This window comes from Sander lucioperca, chromosome 2 (assembly GCF_008315115.2).
Source record: "Sander lucioperca isolate FBNREF2018 chromosome 2, SLUC_FBN_1.2, whole genome shotgun sequence".
Classification (NCBI taxonomy): Eukaryota; Metazoa; Chordata; class Actinopteri; order Perciformes; family Percidae; genus Sander; species Sander lucioperca.
The window spans coordinates 18,251,852-18,275,182 of NC_050174.1; the positions used below are offsets into that span (position 1 = coordinate 18,251,852).

Below are 23,331 nucleotides of genomic sequence, written 5' to 3' on the forward strand. Positions count from 1 at the left end.
CTTCTAGGTCAAAGGAGAACCTATGCAGAATCATTCTAGCTATCAGCAGTCATGAGTGTTAAAAGATGTGCACCATATTTGTCACAAAGCTCAACCAAAGTAGTAGTTAAAGCTTTAACATTGTATAATCTTAACTATCAGTAGTATGGTCTAATATAATCTATAGCCACGGGATTGCTCCAGTGTCGCTCGAAATGCCGCCATATGTCCATTTTGGCCGTATGTCTGTTCCCTTCTTCTTTCTTTGTGTTGGCGTTCTAACCTCTGGTGGATTTCTGAGGACTATGGTTAACTGCTCCTCAGATCTCTGCAGGGTAAATCCAGACAGCTAGCTAGACTATCTGTCCAATTGCAGTTTTCTGTTGCACGACTAAAACTACTTTTCAACGTACACATATCCCACCAAAACGAGTGCCTTCCTGAGGCTATTTAGCAGAGGCACCATGGCTCCGACTGTGATTGGTTTAAAGAAATGCCAATAAACCACAGCACGTTTTTCTCCCATCCAGGAATGCTGTGTGGACTAGCAAGACCTTCCTCTGCGACGCTGTAGAGGAAGGTCTGGACATGCGAGACTATTATTTTGTTATCTCATTCAAAAACATGAACAGGTTAAAATGTTTGACTTAAAGTGCTCATATTATGCTCATTTTTTAGGTTCATAATTGTATTTAGAGATTATACCCGAATAGGTTTACATGGTTTAATTTTCAAAAAACATCATATTTTTGTTGTACTTAACATTGCTGCAGCTCCTCTTTTCACCCTGTGTGTTGAGCTCTCTGTTTTAGCTACAGAGTGAGGCATCACACTTCTGTTCCATCTTTGTTGGGAGTTGCACATGTGCAGTAACTAGGTAAGGACTAATAGCCAGTCAGAAGCAGAGTATGAGGGCATGCCCTGACAGTACCTAGGTAAGGACTACTAGCCAGTCAGAAGCAGAATATGAGGGCGTGCCACACTAGCAGCTAGGTGAGCATTATCACGTGTGTTACAAAGTGACGCACGTTTGTCAAGGAAGTAAATGCTGGACTACAATAGAGCTGTTTGGAACAGTTTGTGAACAGTGTTTTCTGTTGGAGATGGTAACTCCCTTTGTGGTGGACTTTGGGCGTTTTCACTTTGTAAACCTATAACATGCACAAAAAAGATATATAATACAATGAAGGAAAGGGAAAAAGCCCAAAAGCATAATATGACTTTAAAGCAGCGATGAGATTATAGTCTGTTTGGACGCTAAAAGTCTCCTTTAGCGTCGGGACTCTTTGATGCTCTGGGTCGGGACGTACTGACTGACATGCGGTACAGAACAGGACAGTAAGGTTTAGGAATAGACCTTGGTCTCCGGGGGAAAGTCCTGTGTTTTTTGACCCATGCACCACCCCAACCAACCTCCTTACACAGCATTTCGGTCTTTCATTCTACTCTCTACTGTTGTCTCTCTACATACTACTCTCTACCGTTGTCTCTTTACATACTACTCTCTACCGTTGTCTCTCTAAATACTTCTCTCTACGTACTACTCTCTACTGTTGTCTCTCTACATACTACTCTCTACTGTTGTCTCTCTACATACTACTCTCTACCGTCGTCTCTCTTCATACTACTCTCTACTGTTGTCTCTCTTCATACTACTCTCTACTGTTGTCTCTCTACATACTACTCTCTACTGTTGTCTCTCTACATACTACTCTCTACCGTTGTCTCTCTTCATACTACTCTCTACTGTTGTCTCTCTACATACTACTCTCTACTGTTGTCTCTCTACATACTACTCTCTACCGTTGTCTCTCTACATTCTACTCGCTACTGTTGTCTCTCTACATACTACTCTCTACTGTTGTCTCTCTACATACTACTCTCTACTGTTGTCTCTCTACATACTACTCTCTACCGTTGTCTCTCTACATACTACTCTCTACTGTTGTCTCTCTACATACTACTCTCTACTGTTGTCTCTCTACATACTACTCTCTACCATTGTCTCTCTACATTCTACTCTCTACTGTTGTCTCTCTACATACTACTCTCTACTGTTGTCTCTCTACATGCTACTCTCTACTGTTGTCTCTCTACATACTACTCTCTACTGTTGTCTCTCTACATACTACTCTCTACCATTGTCTCTATGATTCAACTGAGCTGAGAGGGAGTGAGAGACAGAGTAAACAACATAGTGAGTCATTCTGTTGGAATACTGTTGCGTCATATGTAATACATAAAATGGTGAAAAGACTCTTTAAAACACACACACACACACACACACACGTCGTGAAGCTGGAATGGTGACCCAACCCAGTCCCACAGGTAAGAAGCAGAAGATGCATCCTTCACCTAATACCGTGCTCCAACTCCATATGCGGAGTAAGGTAAAAATAAAAAGGAGATTTTGAAAGTACACAGGTGAGCATTATGACGTGTGTTACAAAGTGACGCACGTTTGTCAAGGAAGTAAATGCTGGACTACAATAGAGCTGTTTGGAACAGAAAACACTGTTCACAAACTGTTCCAAACAGCCAGGGTCAGATAGGGTCTGGCAGCAGAAGCTGCTGCTAAAAAAATTGGGAAGAACTGAACTTGACTCTGAGGTCAGCAGCCAGTGGGTTCAAAACAACTCTGCAGCCATTGTCATGAGGAGAAAAGCACAAAAAAACAAGCTAAAGTATTAAAAAACCAACACACTCTGCTGCACTCTGGGAAATATCTGTGTATTAACAGTTGCATGTCTGTATATTTGTACAGAAATTGTCTCAAAGGGCGATGGGAGTGAGAATGTGTTGTAACAATAGGTGATGGTTTCCTGGAACAATTTCAAAGATTGTTGTTCACATTATAACCTACTTACTTACTAGGCTACCTACTTATTTACTTACTTACTTATAGGCTACCTGCTTACTTACTTACTTACTTACATACTTACTTACCTACTTACTTACTAGGCTACTTACTTACTTACTAGGTTACCTACTTACTTACTTACCTACTTATTTACTTACCTACTTACTTACCAGGCTACCTACTTACTTACTAGGCTACCTACTTACTTACTTACCTACTTAGTTACTAACTTACTAGGCTACCTACTTACTTACTTACCTACTTACCTACTTACTTACCTACTTACTTACTGACCTACTTACTTACTAGGCTACCTAATTACTTACTTACTTACATGACTACCTACTTACTTACTTACCTACTTACTTACTTACTTCCCTACTTAATTACTAGGCTACTTACTTACTTACTTACTTACCTACTTACTTACTAGGCTACCTACTTACTTACCTACTTAGTTACTAACTTACTAGGCTACTGTGGTATACTGACATTCTACACTTTGACTTAAGAGTTGGTATAAGGAGATGCATGAACTCTACATTCACTGAGAACATCTGGAAATTGTTAACATCATATTATCATATATTATTTTTGATATTATTAATTTTTATTCTTATTTGATGTTTTAATTTTCATGTGTTGTTTTGCAAACGATACTGGTCAGTGTTTTCTTTTCTTCCAGAGCATATGGGGTAATGTGCAGAGGGGATACAGATACAAATATGGACAATATGAAGGAATTAGGAGACTTCTGAACCAGGACGGTGTGGATCTGTTCAGATTTCACCACATCAACATTGCTGAGAAGCTGCAATGTAGTGGACTACATTCCTGTGTTTGTCTGATATATATACATGTTTGCAGAGTAATACATAATTTGTGTCATATTCTTGCATCAATTGTTTGAAGAATGATGTTTTTTGTCATGGAGTGAATATATGGAGACCTCAGATGTTTTTCTTTTTTGACGCTTAGGGAAATGGGGTCTAGGAAGTAGAAGTCCTTTTTCAGATCCAAAGGGTCGACCTGCCTGAATTTGGACATTGTTTTGATTTTATTTCATTTTCTGAGGTTTTCACATGTATTTGCTTAAACCATAATTCTACATAAATTGATAAAGATTTATTTTCTAATTGATCTGGAGTACAGTGCATGGCCGCCTGGGCAGAGGGGCCGTGAGAGATTTTCCTGTCTCAATTGTTTGAAGGATATTTTGGAAAGATAGCTGCCAGACAGGTTTTCACTCTCACACTCCATAAAGTTATTGTATTGTTAAAATCATACTACAAGGAACATGTGTTGGAGAAATTGTTCTTTTGTTGTGATCTTACTCTTCTTGTTTTTCGAGACTTTATTAAGTCTCGAAGGGGGGAAATGTGGTATACTGACATTCTATAACTTTCTATACACTTTGACTTAAGAGTTGGTATAAGGAGATGCATGAACTTTACTCTACATTCACTGAGAACATCTGGAAATTGTTAACATGAGTAGAGGTCCCCCCAAGACAGAAGAGACCTTTTTTGGAGTTGTGCCAGATAACAGGCATTGATTGGTCAGTTATCCGGTCCAATCATATACTCACACATATCACGTCCTATGTTGATACAATGCATAGGATATATACGTTGTTCACACAAAGAAAAGGCAGAGCGGCAAATTTGGAAGATTGGGTTGGTCGTTCTCCAAGCTCTCTGCAGGAGTTTGTCAAATTGATGCTGAATCTTTGCTTGTAATAAACCTTTTTATAATCAAGAACAGTGTCGGCGGATTCCTCTTCATACAGCATCACAGCATTACTATTTAACCACCACACTACCTACTTACTTACTTACTTACCTACTTACTGGCGCTACCTAATTACTTACTTACATGACAACCTACTTACTTACTTACCTACTTACTTACTTACTTACCTACTTACCTACTTACTTACCTACTTACCTACTTACTTACTAGGCTACCTACTTACTTACTTAACTACTTACTTACTAGGCTACCTACTTACTTACTTACTTACAGACTTACTTACTCACTTACTTACTAGGCTACCTACTTACTTAGTTACTTACTTACTTACGTAGTCACGGCATAGTCTCGCTTTGCCCAACCTTTCTCCACAGCACTGTGGAGGGAGGTCTGACTAGTCCACACAGCATTCCCACAACCCTGGAAAACGTATATTATCGCTACGTATGTAGGCTTCCAGAGTTAGGTTTACTCATGCATTTGAATCTACAGAGAAAGCCCGCCAGGCTGAAAGGTATGGATGAAAGGCCTACCATTGTCCTCGACTGGCACCACTTCTTTCTCCATCTTTTGGATCAGTCCAATCCTTGGTGCAGTGTCAGACAGCATCGACACGTTGATAGTTCATTTGTAGACATCCGAGACGTGGACATAACATTAACACAACTTGATTGGGAAACATCACGACAAATCAGAAACATATCCTCTTCTCACTGACTCTTTCGGTGCATCTCAAAGCCCTTGAATGGCCTCCTTGTGTCCTCCACTTTCCTCCCTTCCTCGCGTTTTAGTCCCTCATCATCGGAGGAGAGAGGAACCGAGGATATGTTTTAGAGGGATGAAACGTCCTTTCCTCTGAAGCATCACATGAATTTTTTCAGCTGTTTGGGCGGAGTTAGCAATTCCTTCAGATGCACGGCTTCCATGAAGGCTGCTCTCTGTATCCTCGCCTATAGCTCCTCGATGATCCCTCCTCGATGATCCCTCCTCGGTGATCCCTCCTCGGGGCAGAAATTAGAGCTTTGAGTTGGTCTTCACCGAAGAAGGACAGAACAACTTCCGGTTCAGCTGAGGACTGAGGAGTTGATGAGCAATTAGATAGGGGCCATGAGATGCAGCTTCAGTCTCTCCGTCCGAGTCCCCGCTGTGTCTGCTTCACTTCCCCTTTGTAAGCTCTGTTATGCAGGTAAGCTACCACCCCTCAGTCTGGTGACCAATAGGAAAACAATTGGGTTATAGGAATCGTCAGTTAAGTCACATTTGCATGGGAAAATTGGGTCTAATTCGAGAAAAAACGGAATTACACGAACATCCACACAGGTGTTTTAAGTTATTCTGGCTGATCAGACCTCTGCTCAGATTAAAGGTGGGCCGGAGCTTTGATGGGACTTTTCTTCTTCTTCTTCTTCTGGCTTTCCGGCAGACTAGAAGCCTTGCGGCATATTGCTGCCTCTCACAAGACAGTTTAAGTAACATTCAAAAGTATTGTCAAATTCAGTGGAGTAGTCCTGTAGCAGAGATAAAATCCATGATGGCTTCCACTATCTGAAATTGATATTCAGGGGGATTTAGTAAGGATCTCAATGTTATGTTCTGTATTCCCATGTGACATAGCAACAACAACAGAGTGCTACAACAACAGTTGTCTTTCATTTTTGTATTGAAGACAATCCAAAAGTACATGATGAACAGTTTGTTTCTGTTTGCAGGTTCCACAAAGTCCATCCTCATGCTTGCCCAGCTTCGCTAGGTCCCATGCAAGTCCACAATGCCTAAGTCTCAGCCTTGTCATTATTACAGAGTGTCTTCTTTCTTTGCCCAAATAGCACTGCTCTGCCTGTACCCTATTTTGAATTGAAAAATAATGATGACCCCTCTTTTCCATTTCCCACTGCTTTTGCCACACTGCTGTAAAATTTTTCTTAATGACAGACCGGCATTCAGATATCCCAACACATACCCTTAAATCAATGTCTCTTTTCAATGCCATTTTAGCTGCCTTATCTGCTGTCTCATTCCCATCTACCCCAACATAGGCAGGCACCCACAGAAATCCCACCAATCCTCCAGCCTTCTCGATCTTATACAACAGAGCCATTTGATGGGACTTTATTGGGTCGCAAATCTTTTCTACCAATAAGAATGGTAAAGGTGTCCCTAACAGCTAAGATACTCAGGAAGATGCCAATCAGTCAGTCTAAACACACCCACACAGCCCTGGGAAAAAGTCTAATCAGCCAGATTAACTGAAAACACCTGTGTGGGTCTTCAGAGACTTTAAGTAAAAGATCTGAGGACTTCTTCCATCATTGCCTCCTAATAGAAACTAGAAATACAATAATACAGTTATACAGCCATTGGTTAGTATTAACAGTGTGATGTGCAGATCTTTTGTACAGTTATTACGATTCAGATGGCTGATGACTGCAGAGCAGTCAGTCTGTGTATTTCATGTTGTGAAGCTGCAGCTGTAGTACTCTGTACTGTCTGCAGGGGGCTGCAGTTATCCACACTGTGAAAACCAAACAAACCAAACCCACTCTTCTCTCTGTCAGTGTTGCATTCCAAACTTTATTGTTGCATCGTACATAAAACACCTGATAGAAATGTAAGAACACCTGTAAAGCACAAGATCCGTGTAAACAACAGTTCAACGATATTGTATAGAAAGCACATTCATACGTTCGGTCGTGCATACAAAGAAGAACGATTACACCGTGAACCTGAATGTCTCATCGGGTCTCAACACGTTGACTTAGAAAACAGGCAGCAGAGTATAGAGATATAAAGAAGTATATCAACATATTGCATCATGCAACACCAAGGAAGAACCACTATTATATATCATCGGCAGTTTGTTTCTCACAGTCTCGTTGAGGAGTGCAATAGAATGATCCGTGCATTACAGACCAGAGAAATGACATGAAGGAAACTCAGGGTTTGTCCGATATGGAAGGTATTAAAGGCCCATATTTTTATCTTTTTATGTCCTCAAAATCAAAAAAGCTATGGAGTCCCTAAAGCAGGAGTGTCAAACTCAATTCCACAAAGGGCCACGCTGGAAAATAAGAATCACATCCAGGGCCAGACATGTTTAGGTTATTCACATGCTATTATTTCATGGTAAAAGTCAAGCATCTTTTATTGTATTATTGCATGTCTCATATAATCTTCTCACTTACAGCTTGGTCGACATAAAGACCCAAAAAAGTCAGCAAAACAAGTAACTTAGCCATCAAAGAAAAAACAACAAAGACATTGGGGAAAAAAACGTCGTAAAACGGGCCAAAAAACATTGAAAAAAGCTACAAAAATTAAGTGGGCCAAAGTCTATTGTGAACCTCAATTGGCCCACAGGCTTTGAGTGACATGTGCTCTAAAGGGACCGGGGGAATTTTATTAACCCTCCTGTTGTCCTCGGGTCAAATTTGACCCATTTTCAAAAAGTTTCTATATCAGAATTTTGGGTTTCTTTCAACCAAATTGTCAAAGAAAACAACGTGGATGGTTCCATACAACTAGTACTCTTCACAAGTAAAATAAAAGATCAGTTCACTACTTTCATTGAATTTGGGTGTTTTATTCAATTCTGTAGCATTTGAAAAAAAGTGACAAAATGTTAGATAAAGCTTCAAAAAAAGGAAAAAAATTGAAAAAAACATTGTTAAAAGTGACCAAAAACGCAGGAAAAAAGTGACAACATCGGGAAAAGTGAGAGTGTGTCGAAAAAAGAACAAAATGTTGTAAAGTTTGAATTTAAAATTTTAACCCAGAAAAACAAAAAAGTTGCATGGGTGACGGGAAGACAACACAAGGGTTAAGATACTTTTCTTGTAAGCACGCAAAAGTATCTCGTGCTTACGAGAAACCTATCTGAGTCAAAGTGGCTGCCAAGAGGAAGGTATTCATCTTTCTGAAAATGCAACAAAATGTACCTGACAGTGTGATCAACACACTTAAAGATGAGAAGGCAACTCTTGACCGATATCATGCTGTGAATGTGAAATATCAACTTCAGCCACATGAAGTTAGCAGGACTTCATTCGCATTACGCACGTGGTACAGAACGCAATGTAACTCTGTTTGTTTCTTAAAGTAAAAACAGGTTAACTTTTTATTATCAAATGGGACATGAAGTATAAGAGAGCCAAATGTCCTGGTAAGGAGGCAGGTTGAGGGGGGGGGATGGGTCAAACAAACACAGGACTTTCACCCAGGAGACCCGGGTTCATGTCCCGTTAGAAAAGAAAAGGAAACAGAGAATTTTTTTAACTTTAAGGAACAAACGGAGCTACGTCACGTTCTGCGTCACATGATAACCTTCAGGAAGTGTAGTAACACCTGATTTGAACCCAAACCTCCATCTTTTTATCAACTTAACTCAGTAGTTTTGGTGTGTAAACCTAACCAAACTGGGACCGTTTCACAACGTTAACAACGTGTTTAAAACCACAACCTTTTCAAGCGGGTCTAACAGGGTCATGACACTATTTAAAATAGAAATTCTGTATCAATAAGACAAACCTCTATCTTGTAGAAACAAAACATGCAATTTCATTTCAAGTACGAGTCGGACGTGTACAGCTGTGGTTTAATCTCTGTAGGAGTGTATCTTCTGTCTGTTACGTGTGTTGTAGTTCGGTGCTAATGTTGTAATGACAGTGTTCTTCTTCAGGATGACTCAGCAATCACTAATGAAGGCACACCAGCAGCACCGCGCTGCTCCGGCTTCACCCGGCTCTCCAGCCGGCATTATTAAAACACAGTTACTGCAGATTCCTGCGGTAAAGTTGCTAGAGTCTGTCCCTTAACGAGAATCCCTGTGGCCGCTGACCGTCTGCAGGAAGCTGCCCGCCCACCCGCTCGCTGACGTTCAGTCGTGGCTGAGGCTTCGGGGCAGCTCATTGGTCAGGATGTGCCACTGCTCCACCCTGCGGCCCTTGTTCTTCAGGCAGTCCATCCAGTGACGGAGGGCGTCGCCCTGGGAGTGACAGCTCAGACACACGCCGCCTGAACAAGGAACAAACAGGAATCAGAATCAGAAAAGGTGTTATTGCCACAATAAGTACACTTATGTGGAATTTGCCTTGGTGAAAGGTGCATACATAAACAAACAAACAAACATATTACATATTAATATAATACAGTCATGACCGAAAGAACGAGATCCAGGGTACAAGCGGCCAAAATGGGTTTCCTCAGGAGGGTGGCTGGCGTCTCCCTTAGAGATAGGGTGAGAAGCTCAGTCATCCGTGAGGAGCTCGGAGTAGAGCCGCTGCTCCTTTGCATTGAAAGGAGCTAGTTGAGGTGGTTTGGGCATCTGGTAAGGATGACCCCTGGGCGCCTTCCTAGGGAGGTGTTCCAGGCACGTCCAGCTGGGAGGAGGCCTCAGGGAAGACCCAGGACTAGGTGGAGGCAAGTCCACCTGGGAGGAGGCCTCGGGGAAGACCCAGGACTAGGAGGAGGGACGTCCAACTGGGAGGAGGCCTCGGGGAAGACCCAGGACTAGGTGGAGGGACATCCACCTGGGAGTAGGCCTCAGGGAATGCCCAGGACTAGGTGGAGGGATGTCCAGCTGGGAGGAGACCTCAGGGAAGACCCAGGACTAGGTGGTGGCACGTCCAGCTGGGAGGAGGCCTCAGGGAAGACCCAGGACCAGGTGGAGGGATTATATCTCCAACCTGGCCTGGGAATGCCTCGGGATCCCCCAGTCGGAGCTGGTTAATGTGGCTCGGGAAAGGGAAGTTTGGGGTCCCTTGCTGGAGGTGCTGCCCCGCGACCCGACCCAGATAAGCGGACAAAGATGGATGGATAGATGAAATAAACAATAAATACAGAAAAACAAATATATACATACAAAATAACTGTTAGGCAAAAGAGGCTGAATGGGTTGAGGGCAGAATGTGCAAATAATATACACTCACCTAAAGGATTATTCGGAACACCTGTTCAATTTCTCGTTAATGCAATTATCTAATCAAACAATCACATGGCAGCTGCTACACTACATTTAGGGGTGTGGTCCTGGTCAGGACAATCTCCTGTACTCCAAATTGAATGTCAGAATGGAAAAGAAAGGTGATCTAAGCAACTTTGAGCGTGGCATGGTTATTGTTGCCAGACGGGCTAGTCTGAGTATTTCACAATCTTCACGCACAACCATTTCTAAGGTTTACAAAGAATGTTCTGAAAAAGGAAAAACATCCAGTATGCTGCAGTCCTGTGGGCAAAATGCCTTGTCAGTGCTAGAGGTCAGATGAGAATGGTCTGAGTGATTCAAGCTGATAGAAGATCAACTTTGACTCAAATAACCACTCCTTACAACCAAGGTATGCAGCAAATCATTTGTGAAGCCACAACACACACAACCTTGAGGCGGATGGATTCCTAATAATCCTTTAGGTGAGTGTATACAGTGGCACTCATAAGTTTATGAACTCATGCTAAAGTTGACTAAAAAGAGAAAAATCCAACCTTTAAGGACACCGATTTTCTTTGTGAATGAATAATGTATCGTAAATCTTTAAAATACAAGCGGCATAAGTAAGTACACCCCTATGTTATATCCTTCACCGTACCAAGAGATTGGCATGGTTTTATTTCAGTAAGCCTAATAGCTGGTTTGATTTGCCAGATGATCTTATGGAAAGTACCCCATGCCAATCTCTAGGTTTGGTGAAGGGTATGTGATGATGTGGGGCTATTTCAATTATAAGGCCAAGGGAACTTTATCAGGATGCATAGTATCCTGGATCCATGAAATAATTGGCCTTTAAAAATAAAAATCTGCCTGCCTCTATGGGAATTTAACATACTTATATTAACTTACATATTACTTATGCCCCCTGTATTTTTTATTTACGATACATTATTCATTCACAAAGAAAACTGGTCTCCTTAAAGGTTGGAGTTTTCCTCATTTTTTTAATTAAGGCATTAAGATCAATTTCCAAAAGATATTTTTTTTATTCCTCTTTTTAGTCAACTTTAGCATGGGTTCATAAACTTATGAGTAGTGGCACTCTACACAGTGTACTACATGCAATGGAGGGGTGGTGTAAGAGTCAGTGTCAGTGGGGGTTCTGGGGTAGTGTCTGCAGTTAGTCTAATGATTCATGTCCACAGTGGTGATGAAATATCAGCAACCACAAGTGCTTTTTGTTTTCAGTATTAACACAATAGTAAACAGAAAGTGTGTAATTATTAAAAACAGAGGAGTAATACAGATGGCGAGAGCTTTCACTGAACAGCTTTGCCGACACTATCAGGCAGCATGTGTTAGATTCTGAATCAGAAGATGGCTTTCTTTCCTCTGATTATTTCCTCAGACTTATCTATAAAACAGAGACTTTGACACTCTTACAGGGCGGCCACACGGTTCAGAGATTCTGCGTTCAAAGGGAAACTCAGCGAGAGAGTCAGCGATCCGAACGAACCCCTCGGAGGCTCACCTATGAAGTCGTTGGAGCGTCCCAGGTCGTAATCCCACACCGTCACCTCCAGAGTCTTGTTGGTGAGCTCCGACAGGGAGATCTCGTAGAAGAACTCCTGCAGCGATCAAACACAGGCAGAGACACGGATTTAAAAAACAGAACACAGGTCTATGAGGGTCAGCGCTCAAAACAAACATGTTGTTTTGTTTGGTTTCATTTGGTGGATATTCAAGTATTCTGAGGATTCTATATATTTTTCGGTTACATTTTACTTGAAGGTATCTACATAAGAGTGACACGACACTGTCATGAACGTGTCATAAACATTATAAACAAGTCATAAACGTTTATGACATAACGCTTCTGTCAGTAAGTGTAATTTGGTTTTTGTCATGACAAGTTAGGGTTATGGTTAGGGTTGTGTCATGACTGCCATGTGTTCATGACAGTCTCATGTCACTCTTATGTAGATACCTTCAAGTAAAGTGTTACCTATTTTTCTAGTGTTCTGGTGTCAAAGCCTGATACACCAATTCCACCGTGGAAATATATAATTAATTTACCTTGACTAATATTTGACTGCTATTTAACCCTTGTGTTGTCTTCCATTGGACCATGTAATTGTCGTCCTCCCGGGCCAAAACTAAAAAAATCAACACTTTTTCTGATGTTTTTGTCCCTTTTGTCGACACTTTTGGCGCTTTTTTGTTGTTGCTGTTTTACACTTCTTTTCACTACCATGTATAAACACCACTAACACCAACTTATTACTAGTTTTACACTTATTTTTGGAATTCATGCTCAATAAACCTCATTTATAGGAAATTATACCTAATTCTTGAGTTAAAAAAGCAGAAATTATGAATTATTTAGACTAATATTAAAGGAAGATAATCACAGAAGGGTCAACGTTCAGTTGGGATACTGTTTCGAAATGTTTCAATTTCTTTTTCAAATGCTAAAAATGTAACAAAACACCTCAAATTCAATGAAATTAGAGATCTGATCTTTTGCTGTACTTGCGAAGCGCGTTGTATGGAATCATCCATGTTATTTTTATTAGCTAGTTAAAAAGAAACCCATATTTCTGATATAGACATTTAGAAAATGGGTCAAATTTGACCCGAAGACAACACAAGGGTTAAGCATTCATTCGTTAGTGGTCTGACTATATATTTTTGTTATTATTTCAAGTGTTAGTTGTTGGCAGTTGCCCCTAAACACATTCATAGCAACATACATGAAAAGTGGGGGGACAGAAAACATGTATGATAATAAAGAGGCATTGTTTTCTTCATAGGCTGTGTATTTATCTTTACATATTATCTGGGTCACATGACAGTGATATATAATAAAACGATGTATCCTGGAATTCATTTAAAACTAAACAAAAGTTATAATAATATTTGAATATATTTGACTGAAAGAGACAATTATATTGTTAATTGCAATTATGTCTGAGACACTTAATTGCACAGCAACATTTGGAATTGTTCCAGCTCTAGGGTGCGTGCAGCTGGTTCTTACCTCATTGAATTCGGGGTTCAGGGTCTTTTTCCTCACAGCTGTTTTGTGTTTGGATTTCTTCAGTAGGTCGGGCTTCAGGTATCTGACGGCCGAATGAGAAGAAAAGAAAGTGTGTTTTAATTTGTATTAACCGTTTGAACTCAGCAATGGAAAAGGTCAGCCAGTGCCTAGTCTCACTCTGCCTGACCTTCCTCCAAAGCACGCCGGAGGAAGGTCCGTCTAGTCCACACAGCATTCCTGAATGGGAGGAAAACGTGCTCTGGTTTATTGGCGTTTCTTTAACCCTCCTGTTGTCCTCGGGTCAAATTTGACCCAATCTCCTAGTTGCTACATCAGAAATATGGTTTTCTTTCAAGTAAATTGCCCCCAAAATAACATAGATGGTTCCATACAACGCTCTTCACAAATAAAATGAATGATCAGTTCACTACTTTCATTGAATTTTGAGTGTTTTATAAAATTTTCAATGCTTCAAAAGCATTTGAAAAAGCAATGAAATGGTTTCTAAACAATATTCTGACTAAACTTTGACAGTCTGTGATCATCCACTCAATCGTAACTATTTGTCAAAATAATTCATAACTTCATCCATCCATCCATACATCTTCGTCCGCTTATCCGGTCTCGGGTCGCGGGGGTAGCAGCTCCAGCAGGGGACCCCAAACTTCCCTTTCCCGAGACACATTAACCAGCTCCGACTGGGGGATCCCGAGGCGTTCCCAGGCCAGGTTGGAGATATAATCCCTCCACCTAGTCCTGGGTCTTCCCCGAGGCCTCCTCCCAGCTGGACGTGCCTGGAACACCTCCTTAGGGAGGCGCCCAGGGGGCATCCTTACCAGATGCCCGAACCACCTCAACTGGCTCCTTTCGACGCAAAGGAGCAGCGGCTCTACTCCGAGCTCCTCACGGATGACTGAGCTTCTCACCCTATCTCTAAGGGAGACACCAGCCACCCTCCTGAGGAAACCCATTTCGGCCGCTTGTACCCTGGATCTCGTTCTTTCGGTCATGACCCAACCTTCATGACCATAGGTGAGGGTAGGAACGAAAACTGACCGGTAGATCGAGAGCTTTGCCTTCTGGCTCAGCTCTCTTTTCGTCACAACGGTGCGATAAATTGAATGTAATACCGCACCCGCTGCGCCGATTCTCCGACCAATCTCCCGCTCCATTGTTCCCTCACTCGCGAACAAGACTCCAAGGTACTTGAACTCCTTCACTTGGGGTAAGGACTCATTCCCTACCTGGAGAAGGCACTCCATCGGTTTCCTGCTGAGAACCATGGCCTCAGATTTAGAGGTGCTGATCCTCATCCCAGCCGCTTCACACTCGGCTGCGAACCGATCCAGTGAGTGCTGAAGGTCACAGACCGATGATGCCATCAGGACCACATCATCTGCAAAGAGCAGCGATGAGATCCCCAGCCCACCAAACTGCAACCCCTCTCCACCCTGACTACGCCTCGATATCCTGTCCATAAATACTACAAACAGGATTGGTGACAAAGCGCAGCCCTGGCGGAGGCCAACTCTCACCTGAAACGAGTCCGACTTACTGCCGAGAACCCGGACACAGCTCTCGCTTTGGTTGTACAGAGATTGGATGGCCCTGAGAAGGGACCCCCTCACCCCATACTCCCGCAGCACCTCCCACAGTATCTCCCGGGGGACCCGGTCATAGGCCTTCTCCAGATCCACAAAGCACATGTAGACCGGTTGGGCATACTCCCAGGCTCCCTCCAGGATCCTTGCGAGAGTAAAGATCTGGTCCGTTGTTCCACGACCAGGACGGAATCCGCATTGTTCCTCTTCAACCTGAGGTTCGACTATCGACCAAACCCTCCTTTCCAGCACCTTGGAGAAAACTTTACCAGGGAGGCTGAGAAGTGTGATTCATAACTTCAGCTTTTTTTAAACTCAAAAATTAGGTATAATTTCATATAAATGAGGTTTATTGACCATGAATTATAAAATATTGTAAAATTAGTGGTAATAAGTTGATGTTAGTGGTGAATCCGGTGGTAGTGGAAAAAAAAGCACAGAAAAAAAGTGACGGAAACCTCAAAAAAGCGAAAGAAACCTTGAAAAAAAAGCTTCTAAAAAAGGGTTAACTCTGGTGGACAACAATTTGCATGGTCGCGGGAAGACAACACAAGGGTTAAACCAGAGCAAAGGGGTCCAAAACTATAATTTTGGACATTTGTTTAAGTGATACTCCTCCAGAAATCTATATTTTTAGAGTCGAATGTTTCCCTGTGAAGGCCTGAAAGATGGTAGTTAAAACTTGAAAATTCCACATGAAATTTGGACAGTGTGCCTTCTATTTGGTGCACTTCCCAATAACACTTGCTTAAGTGTGTGTGAGAAAATATGGTTGAGTAAAGGCCATCGTCACCACAGGTATATTAGTTGATATCATTAGTAACAGCTGTGCTAATCTTTCATTGCCAGACCTTCCTCCACAGCGCTGTGGAGGAAGGTCTGACTAGTCCACACAGCATTCCTGGATGGGAGAAAAACGTGAAGGAACTTGTTTTGGTGGAACATGTGTACGTTCAAAAGTTGTTTTAGTCGTGCAACAGAAAACTCTGATTGGACAGATAGTCTAGCTAGCTGTGTGGCTTTAGCCTGCAGAGATCTGAGGAGCAGTTAACCGTAGTCCTCACAAATCCACCGGAGGTTAGAACGCCAACACAAAGGAAGCCCAAGGCAACGGATATCCAACCTAAATGAGTGAAATCCGGCAGATTTTACAGCGGCGACAGAGAAATCCCGGAAGTGGAACGTTGAGGATATAGACTAGCCAGTTTTAGCCATATTTTGATCAAAATATGTCTAAATGTAGAACCATGAACTAAATATTTCTAAACTAAATATAAGTTATTTGAACTTCACTGTGTACGTAAACCTCTCCGGGAACCATCACCTTATTGTGGTGGAGAGGTTTGTGTGTCCCTATGAACCTGAGGGCTGTGTTGTCTGGAGCTTTATGCTCCTGGTAGGGTCTCCCAAGGCAAAGTGGTCTCAGGTGAGGGGCCAGACAAAGAATGGTTCAAAAACCCCCATGAAAAAACGAGGAAGAGATGGAGTGACCCTGCCCGGAGGAAGCCCGGGGCCTCCGTCTGGAGCCAGGCCCAGATGGAGGGCTCGTCAGCGAGCGTCTGGTGGCCGGATTTGCCACGGAGCCTGGCCGGACACAGCCCAAAAAAGCTACGTGGCATCCATCTCTCCAACCGATGGGCCAACCATCTGTGGGAGGAACCGCTGGGGTCAGGTGTGCTGCCACGCGGGTGGCAGTGAAGGTCAGGGGCCTCGACAGACCAGACCCGGGCAGCAGCCGCTGGCTCTGGGGACGTGGAACATCACCTCTCTGTGGGGGAAGGAGCCGGAACTTGTGCGGGAGGTGGAGCGCTACCGGTTAGATCTGGTGGGGCTTACATCTACGCACAGTCTCGGTTCTGGAACCATACTCCTGGATAGGGGTTGGACTCTTTTCTTCTCCGGAGTTGCCCAGGGTGTGAGGCGCCGGGCAGGTGTGGGGATACTCACAAGCCCCCGGCTGAGCGCCGCTATGTTGGAGTTTACCCCGGGGGGGAAAACCCGGTGGACGAGAGGGTCGCCTCCCTACGCCTGCGGGTTGTGGGGGGGAAAACTCTGACTGTTGTTTGTGCATATGCACCAAACAAGAGTTCGGAGTATTCGGCCTTCTTGGAGACCTTGAATGGAGTCCTGCATGGGGCTCTAGTGGGGGACTCCATAGTCCTGCTGGGGGACTTCAACGCGCACGTGGGCAATGATGGAGACACATGGAGAGGCGTGATTGGGAGGAACGGCCTCCCTGATCTAAACTAGAGTGGTTGTTTGTTGTTGGACTTCTGTGCTAGTCATGGATTGTCTATAACGAACACCATGTTCGAACATAGGGATGCTCATAAGTGTACTTGGTACCAGAGCACCCTAGGCCAAAGGTCAATGATCGATTTTATAATTGTTTCATCTGATCTGAGGCCGTGTGTTTTGGACACTCGGGTGAAGAGAGGGGCGGAGCTGTCAACCGATCACCATCTGGTGGTGAGTTGGGTCAGGGCAGGGGCGGACTGGCCATCTGTGTGATCTGGAGAATCACAGAACGGCCGGTACTCCAGGACGGCCGGCGGGCCGACCCACCACCCGCCACACACGCAGTCATCACCTGTTTTTTTCCCCCACTAATCTGTTTCACACTCCACTACTGTGTGGCAGCAATGCACCTTTAAGTTGGATGTCAGCTGCACTGGCCGTGGCCGCCAAGTAAGGAGAAGAAGAAGTGGAGGAAGAAACCAACAGCAAAAACAAAAATTGCGGAATTTAGATACTGAAGCCGCTAAATGTCGCAAACTAACTGAAATATTTAGCAGCACAGCCAGCAGCAGCACCTCACAGTTAAATATTAGCAGCAGACCCAGCAGTGAAGAAGTGAGCCAGACAGCTATGGAGCAACATGCCACCAGTGATGAGGGACAGAAAGATGAGCTGGTTCCACAGGCAGATACAGGGCAAGTAAGTATGGAACATGAGAGCAGAAAGAGAGTTACTTGCTAGGGATGATGTTAGGAAGTGATATTCAGCTTGCTGCATTTTTAATGATTACAGTAAAACAGCTAAACTTCAACATTTTAGCTGTAAAATGCCACATGCAGTAGCCAATATTAAGAAATATGTTGTGCTTTTACTTTTAAAAATGTTGGTAACGTTACAGTTAATGCTTACAAACTTTGAAGATTTTTAATACAGAAGTTACATTTGTAATGGTGTATTTTCATTTAAATGTGGTATTATTATTTGTGCAGTAAGATGAATTACTGCATAAATTAATTAAGATTATTAAGTAATAAATTCATTTTAAGACAGCATGGAAAAGATTGTATAATATGCTGTTATAACAGCATATTATATAATATATTCCATGCTATCTTGGAATAAAACCTTTTTTTTTTTTTTTAAATCCATTCCATCATTTGTTTATTCAGGTTGAGCTTAGACCAAGAGCAGAGAAAGACACCCACTCCAGCTCAACTTTAAATTACTTTCAGCGCCCCAAGTCAGACAGTCACAGCCTAGACGTTCTATTGGTTCAGCCAGAGGGACTGCAGTGTGTTGAGACCTCCATTTATATGTGAGTATTCAAGTTAATCTAGAATAATGTGCTTTTAACACATTAACATATAGTCAACATCAGTGATATTGCTATAATTTGGATGGTATAGTATCAATTAAGCCACAATTAAAGTCTTGTGACACTCATGCCAGGCGGCAGGTGTTATTGTTGTTGTTGTCAAGTTTCCACGCGCCGATTGCTTTGGGCCGGGCCTAGTCAAAGTCCAGGGCCGTTTTTAGTCCCAGTCCGTCCCTGGGTCAGGGGGTGGGGGAAGACTCTGGACAGACCTGGTAAGCCCAAACGGGTAGTGCGGGTAAATTGGGAACGTCTGGAGGAGGCCCCTGTCCGACAGACTTTCAACTCACACCTCCGGCAGAGCTTTTCGTGCATCCCTGTGGAGGCTGAGGGCATTGAACCCGAGTGGACAATGTTCAAAGTTTCCATTGCTGAAGCTGCAGCGAGGAGCTGTGGTCTTAGGGTCTTAGGTGCCTCAAGGGGCGGTAACCCACAAACACCGTGGTGGACACCGGTGGTCAGGGAAGCCATCCGACTGAAGAAGGAGTCTTTCCGGGATATGTTATCCCAGAGGACTCTGGAGGCAGTTGCAAGGTACCGAAGGGCCCGAAGGGCTGCAGCCTCTGCCGTGAAAGAGGCAAAGCAGCGGGTGTGGGAGAAGTTTGGAGAAGACATGGAGAAGGACTTTCGACAAGGTGCTTCTGGAAAACCGTTCGCCACCTCAGGAGGGGGAAGCGGGGAACCATCCAAGCTGTGTACAGTAAGGATGGGACGCTGTTGACCTCGACTGAGGAGGTAATAGGGCGGTGGAAGGAGCACTTTGAGGAACTCCTGAATCCGACTAATACTCCCTCTATGTTAGAGGCAGACCTGGAGGATGATGGGGGATTGTTGTCAATTTCCCAGGCGGAAGTCACTGATGTAGTCAAACAACTCCACAGTGGCAAAGCCCCTGGGATTGATGAGATCCGTCCAGAAATGCTCAAGGCTCTGGGTGTGGAGGGGCTGTCTTAGTTGACACGCTTCTTCAACATTGCGTGGAAGTCTGGGATGGTGCCTAAGGAGTGGCAGACTGGGGTGGTGGGGGGGGACCAGAGGGTGTGTGCCAATTACAGGGGTATCACACTTCTCAGCCTCCCCAGTAAAGTCTACTCCAAGGTGCTGGAAAGGAGGGTTCGGCCGATAGTCGAGCCTCAGATTGAAGAGGAACAATGTGGATTCCGTCCTGGTCGTGGAACAATGGACCAGATCTTTACTCTCGCAAGGATCCTGGAGGGAGCCTGGGAGTATGCCCAACCGGTCTACATGTGTTTCGTGGATTTGGAGAAGGCGTATGACCGTGTCCCCCGGGAGACACTGTGGGAGGTGCTGCGGGAGTATGGGGTGAGGGGGGTCTCTTCTCAGGGCCATCCAATCTCTGTACGACCAAAGCAAGAGCTGTGTCCGGGTTCTCGGCAGTAAGTCAGACTCGTTTCAGGTGAGGGTTGGCCTCAGCCAGGGCTGCGCTTTGTCACCAATCCAATATTTATGGACAGGATATCGAGGCATAGTCGGGGTGGAGAGGGGTTGCAGTTCGGTGGGCTGGGGATCTCATCGCTGCTTTTTGCAGATGATGTGGTCCTGATGGCATCATCGGCCTGTGACCTTCAGCACTCACTGGATCGGTTCGCAGCCGAGTGTGAAGCTAAATCTGAGGCCATGGTTCTCAGCAGGAAACCGATGGAGTGCCTTCTCCAGGTAGGGAATGAGTCCTTACCCCAAGTGAAGCAGTTCAAATACCTTGGTGTCTTGTTCGCGAGTGAGGGGACAATGGAGCGGGAAATTGGTCGGAGAATCGGCGCAGCGGGTGCGGTATTACATTCAATTTATCCCACCGTTGTGACGAAAAGAGAGCTGAGCCAGAAGGCAAAGCTCTCGATCTACTGGTCAGTTTTCGTTCCTACCCTCATCTATGGTCATGAAGGCTGGGTCATGACCGAAAGAACGAGATCCAGGGTACAAGCGGCCGAAATGGGTTTCCTCAGGAGGGTGGCTGGCGTCTCCCTTAGAGATAGGGTAAGAAGCTCAGTCATCCGTGAGGAGCTCGGAGTAGAGCCGCTGCTCCTTCGCGTTGAAAGGAGCCAGTTGAGGTTGTTCGGGCATCTGGTAAGGATGCCCCCTGGGCGCATCCCTAGGGAGGTGTTCCAGGCACGTCCAGCTGGGAGGAGGTCTTGGGGAAGACCCAGGACTAGGTGGAGGGATTATATCTCCAACCTGGCCTGGGAACGCCTCGGGATCCCCCAGTCGGAGCTGGTTAATGTGGCTCGGGAAAGGGAAGTTTGGGGTCCCCTGCTGGAGCTGCTCCCCCCGCGACCCGACACCGGATAAGCGGACGAAGATGGATGGCTGGATGGATGGATGTGTAGGTAAATCTTTAAGTGTTTGAGCCTGTGACTTGCAGATGTTTTACTTAAATAAAAAGCTTAATATTTGTGTCATGTCTTGCCCTGAGCTTTAATTATAAATCCATTAATAAGAGGAGACACAACAATGTGGAATTATATGAGTGGAAATGATGCAGTGTGCTTAATTAAAGGATTGTTTGAGGACAGGGGGCGCTCTGAGGGATTATCTTCATCCTGCCGCCTGATCAAATCGTGTTAATCCTCATTAATAATAATCAGTTTTACAACAATGCAGCACACACAGACACACACTCAGAGGGCAGCACGGGGAAGCTTCGCACATCTTCATCATAATCAGCGGCCCAAACTAAACAGATGTGTGAGACCCTACACATAACGACATGTAATGACAGAAATAACAGTTTTGTTTCTTCAGTGTGTGGAGAGCAATGCTTTCGACGGAACAGCACACCACACACTAACAAATCACATTAACAAACCGTCCCGAATCTCAAAACCTGCTCTCTGTATCCAAGCTCATAGCTCCTCGGAGATCCATCCTCTGTCCTCTATCCTCCATCCTCTATTCTCTCCTCCATCCTCCAAAGTCCTTCCTCTATTCTATCCTCCCTCCTCCATCCTCCATCGATTCTCTATCTTCTATCCTTTATCCTCCATCCTCACTCCTCGCTTCTCTATCCATCATCTTTCTTCTATCCTCTATCCTCCATCCTCTATCCTCGCTCCTCCATCCTCCATCATCTATTCTATCCTCTATTCTCCATCCTGCATCCTCCCTCCTCCATCCTCTATACGCTATCTTCTATCCTCTATCCTCCATCCTCACTCCTCGCTTCTCCATCCTCCCTCCTCAATCCTCCATCCTCCATCCTCTATCTTCTATCCTCTATCCTCCATCCTCTATCTTCTATCCTCTATCCTCCCTCCTCCATCCTCTATCCTTCATCCTCCATCCTCTATCCTCTGTCCTCCATCTTCACTCCTCCATCCTCCATTCTCCATCATCTATTCTATCCTCTATCCTCCATCCTCCATTCTCCATCCTCTATCCTCCATTCTCCATCCTCCATTCTCCATCCTCCATCATCTATTCTATCCTCCATCCTCTATCCTTGCTCCTCCATTCTCCACCCTCCATCCTCTATCCCCCATTCTCCATCCTCCCTCCTCCATTCTCCATCCTCCATCCTCGCTCCTCCATCCTCCATTCTCCATCCTCCATCATCTATTCTATCCTCCATCCTCCATTCTCCATCCTCCATCCTCCCTCCTCCATCCACTATCCTCTATCCTCCCTCCATCCTCCATCTTCTATCCTATATCCTCCATCTTCCATCCTCTATCCTCCATCCTCCATCCTCCATCCTCTATCCTCCATTCTCCATCATCTATTCTATCCTATCCTCCATTCTCCATCCTCCATCCTCTATTCTCCATCCCCCATTCACCATCCTCCATCCTCTATCCTCCATCCTCCATTTTCCATCCTCACTCCTCGCTCCTCCATCCTCCATTCTCCATCCTCCATCATCTATTCTATCCTCCATCCTCTATCCTTGCTCCTCCATTCTCCACCCTCCATCCTCTATCCTCCATCCTCCCTCCTCCATTCTCCATCCTCCATTCTCGCTCCTCCATCCTCCATTCTCCCTCCTCCATCCACTATCCTCTATCCTCCCTCCATCCTCCATCTTCTATCCTATATCCTCCATCTTCCATCCTCTATACTCCATCCTCCATCCTCTATCCTCCATTCTCCATCATCGCTCCTCCATCCTCCATCATCTATTCTATCCTCCATCCTCTATCCTGGCTCCTCCATTCCCCATCCTCCATTCTCCATTCTCCATCCTCTATTCTATCCTCCATCCTCCCTCCTCTATCTTCTATCCTCTATCCTCCATCCTCCATCCCCTATCCTCCCTCCTCCATCCTCTATGTTCTATCCTCTATCCTTCTTCCTCTATCCTCCATCCTCTATCCTCGCTCCTCCATACTCCATTCTCCATCCTCCATTATCTATTCTTTCCTGCATTCTCCATCCTCCATTCTCTATCCTCCCTCCTCCATCCTCTATCTTCTATCCTCCATCCTCCATCCTCCATCCTCACTCCTCGCTTCTCATCCTCCCTCCTCTTTCTTCTATCTTCTATCCTCCATCCTCCGTCCTCCATCCTCTATCCTCGCTCCTCCATCCTCTATTCTCCATCCTCCATCCTCCATC

At 44.4% G+C, this 23,331-nt stretch overlaps 1 protein-coding gene and 1 long non-coding RNA gene across 2 annotated transcripts in view; both read right to left on the reverse strand.

Annotated features, from left to right (window-relative positions):
* Positions 1–7,140: 7,140 nt before the first annotated feature.
* LOC116048184 lies at positions 7,141–8,086 on the reverse strand. The gene is made up of 2 exons (XR_004104581.2): positions 7,813–8,086; positions 7,141–7,764 (listed from the first exon to the last, which is right to left on the reverse strand). It is a non-coding gene; the product is annotated as an uncharacterized LOC116048184 (long non-coding RNA).
* An 876-nt stretch (positions 8,087–8,962) lies between these two features.
* The window catches only part of doc2a (double C2-like domains, alpha), a 78,959-nt gene continuing 64,590 nt past the window's right edge, over positions 8,963–23,331 (reverse strand). The window contains exons 9-11 of the mRNA XM_031297161.2: positions 13,552–13,633; positions 12,043–12,139; positions 8,963–9,601 (exon numbers count right to left, since the gene is read on the reverse strand). Coding sequence (XP_031153021.1) covers positions 9,465–9,601; positions 12,043–12,139; positions 13,552–13,633 — 316 coding nt within the window. The 3' untranslated portion in view covers positions 8,963–9,464. The remainder of the gene's footprint in view (positions 9,602–12,042; positions 12,140–13,551; positions 13,634–23,331) is intronic.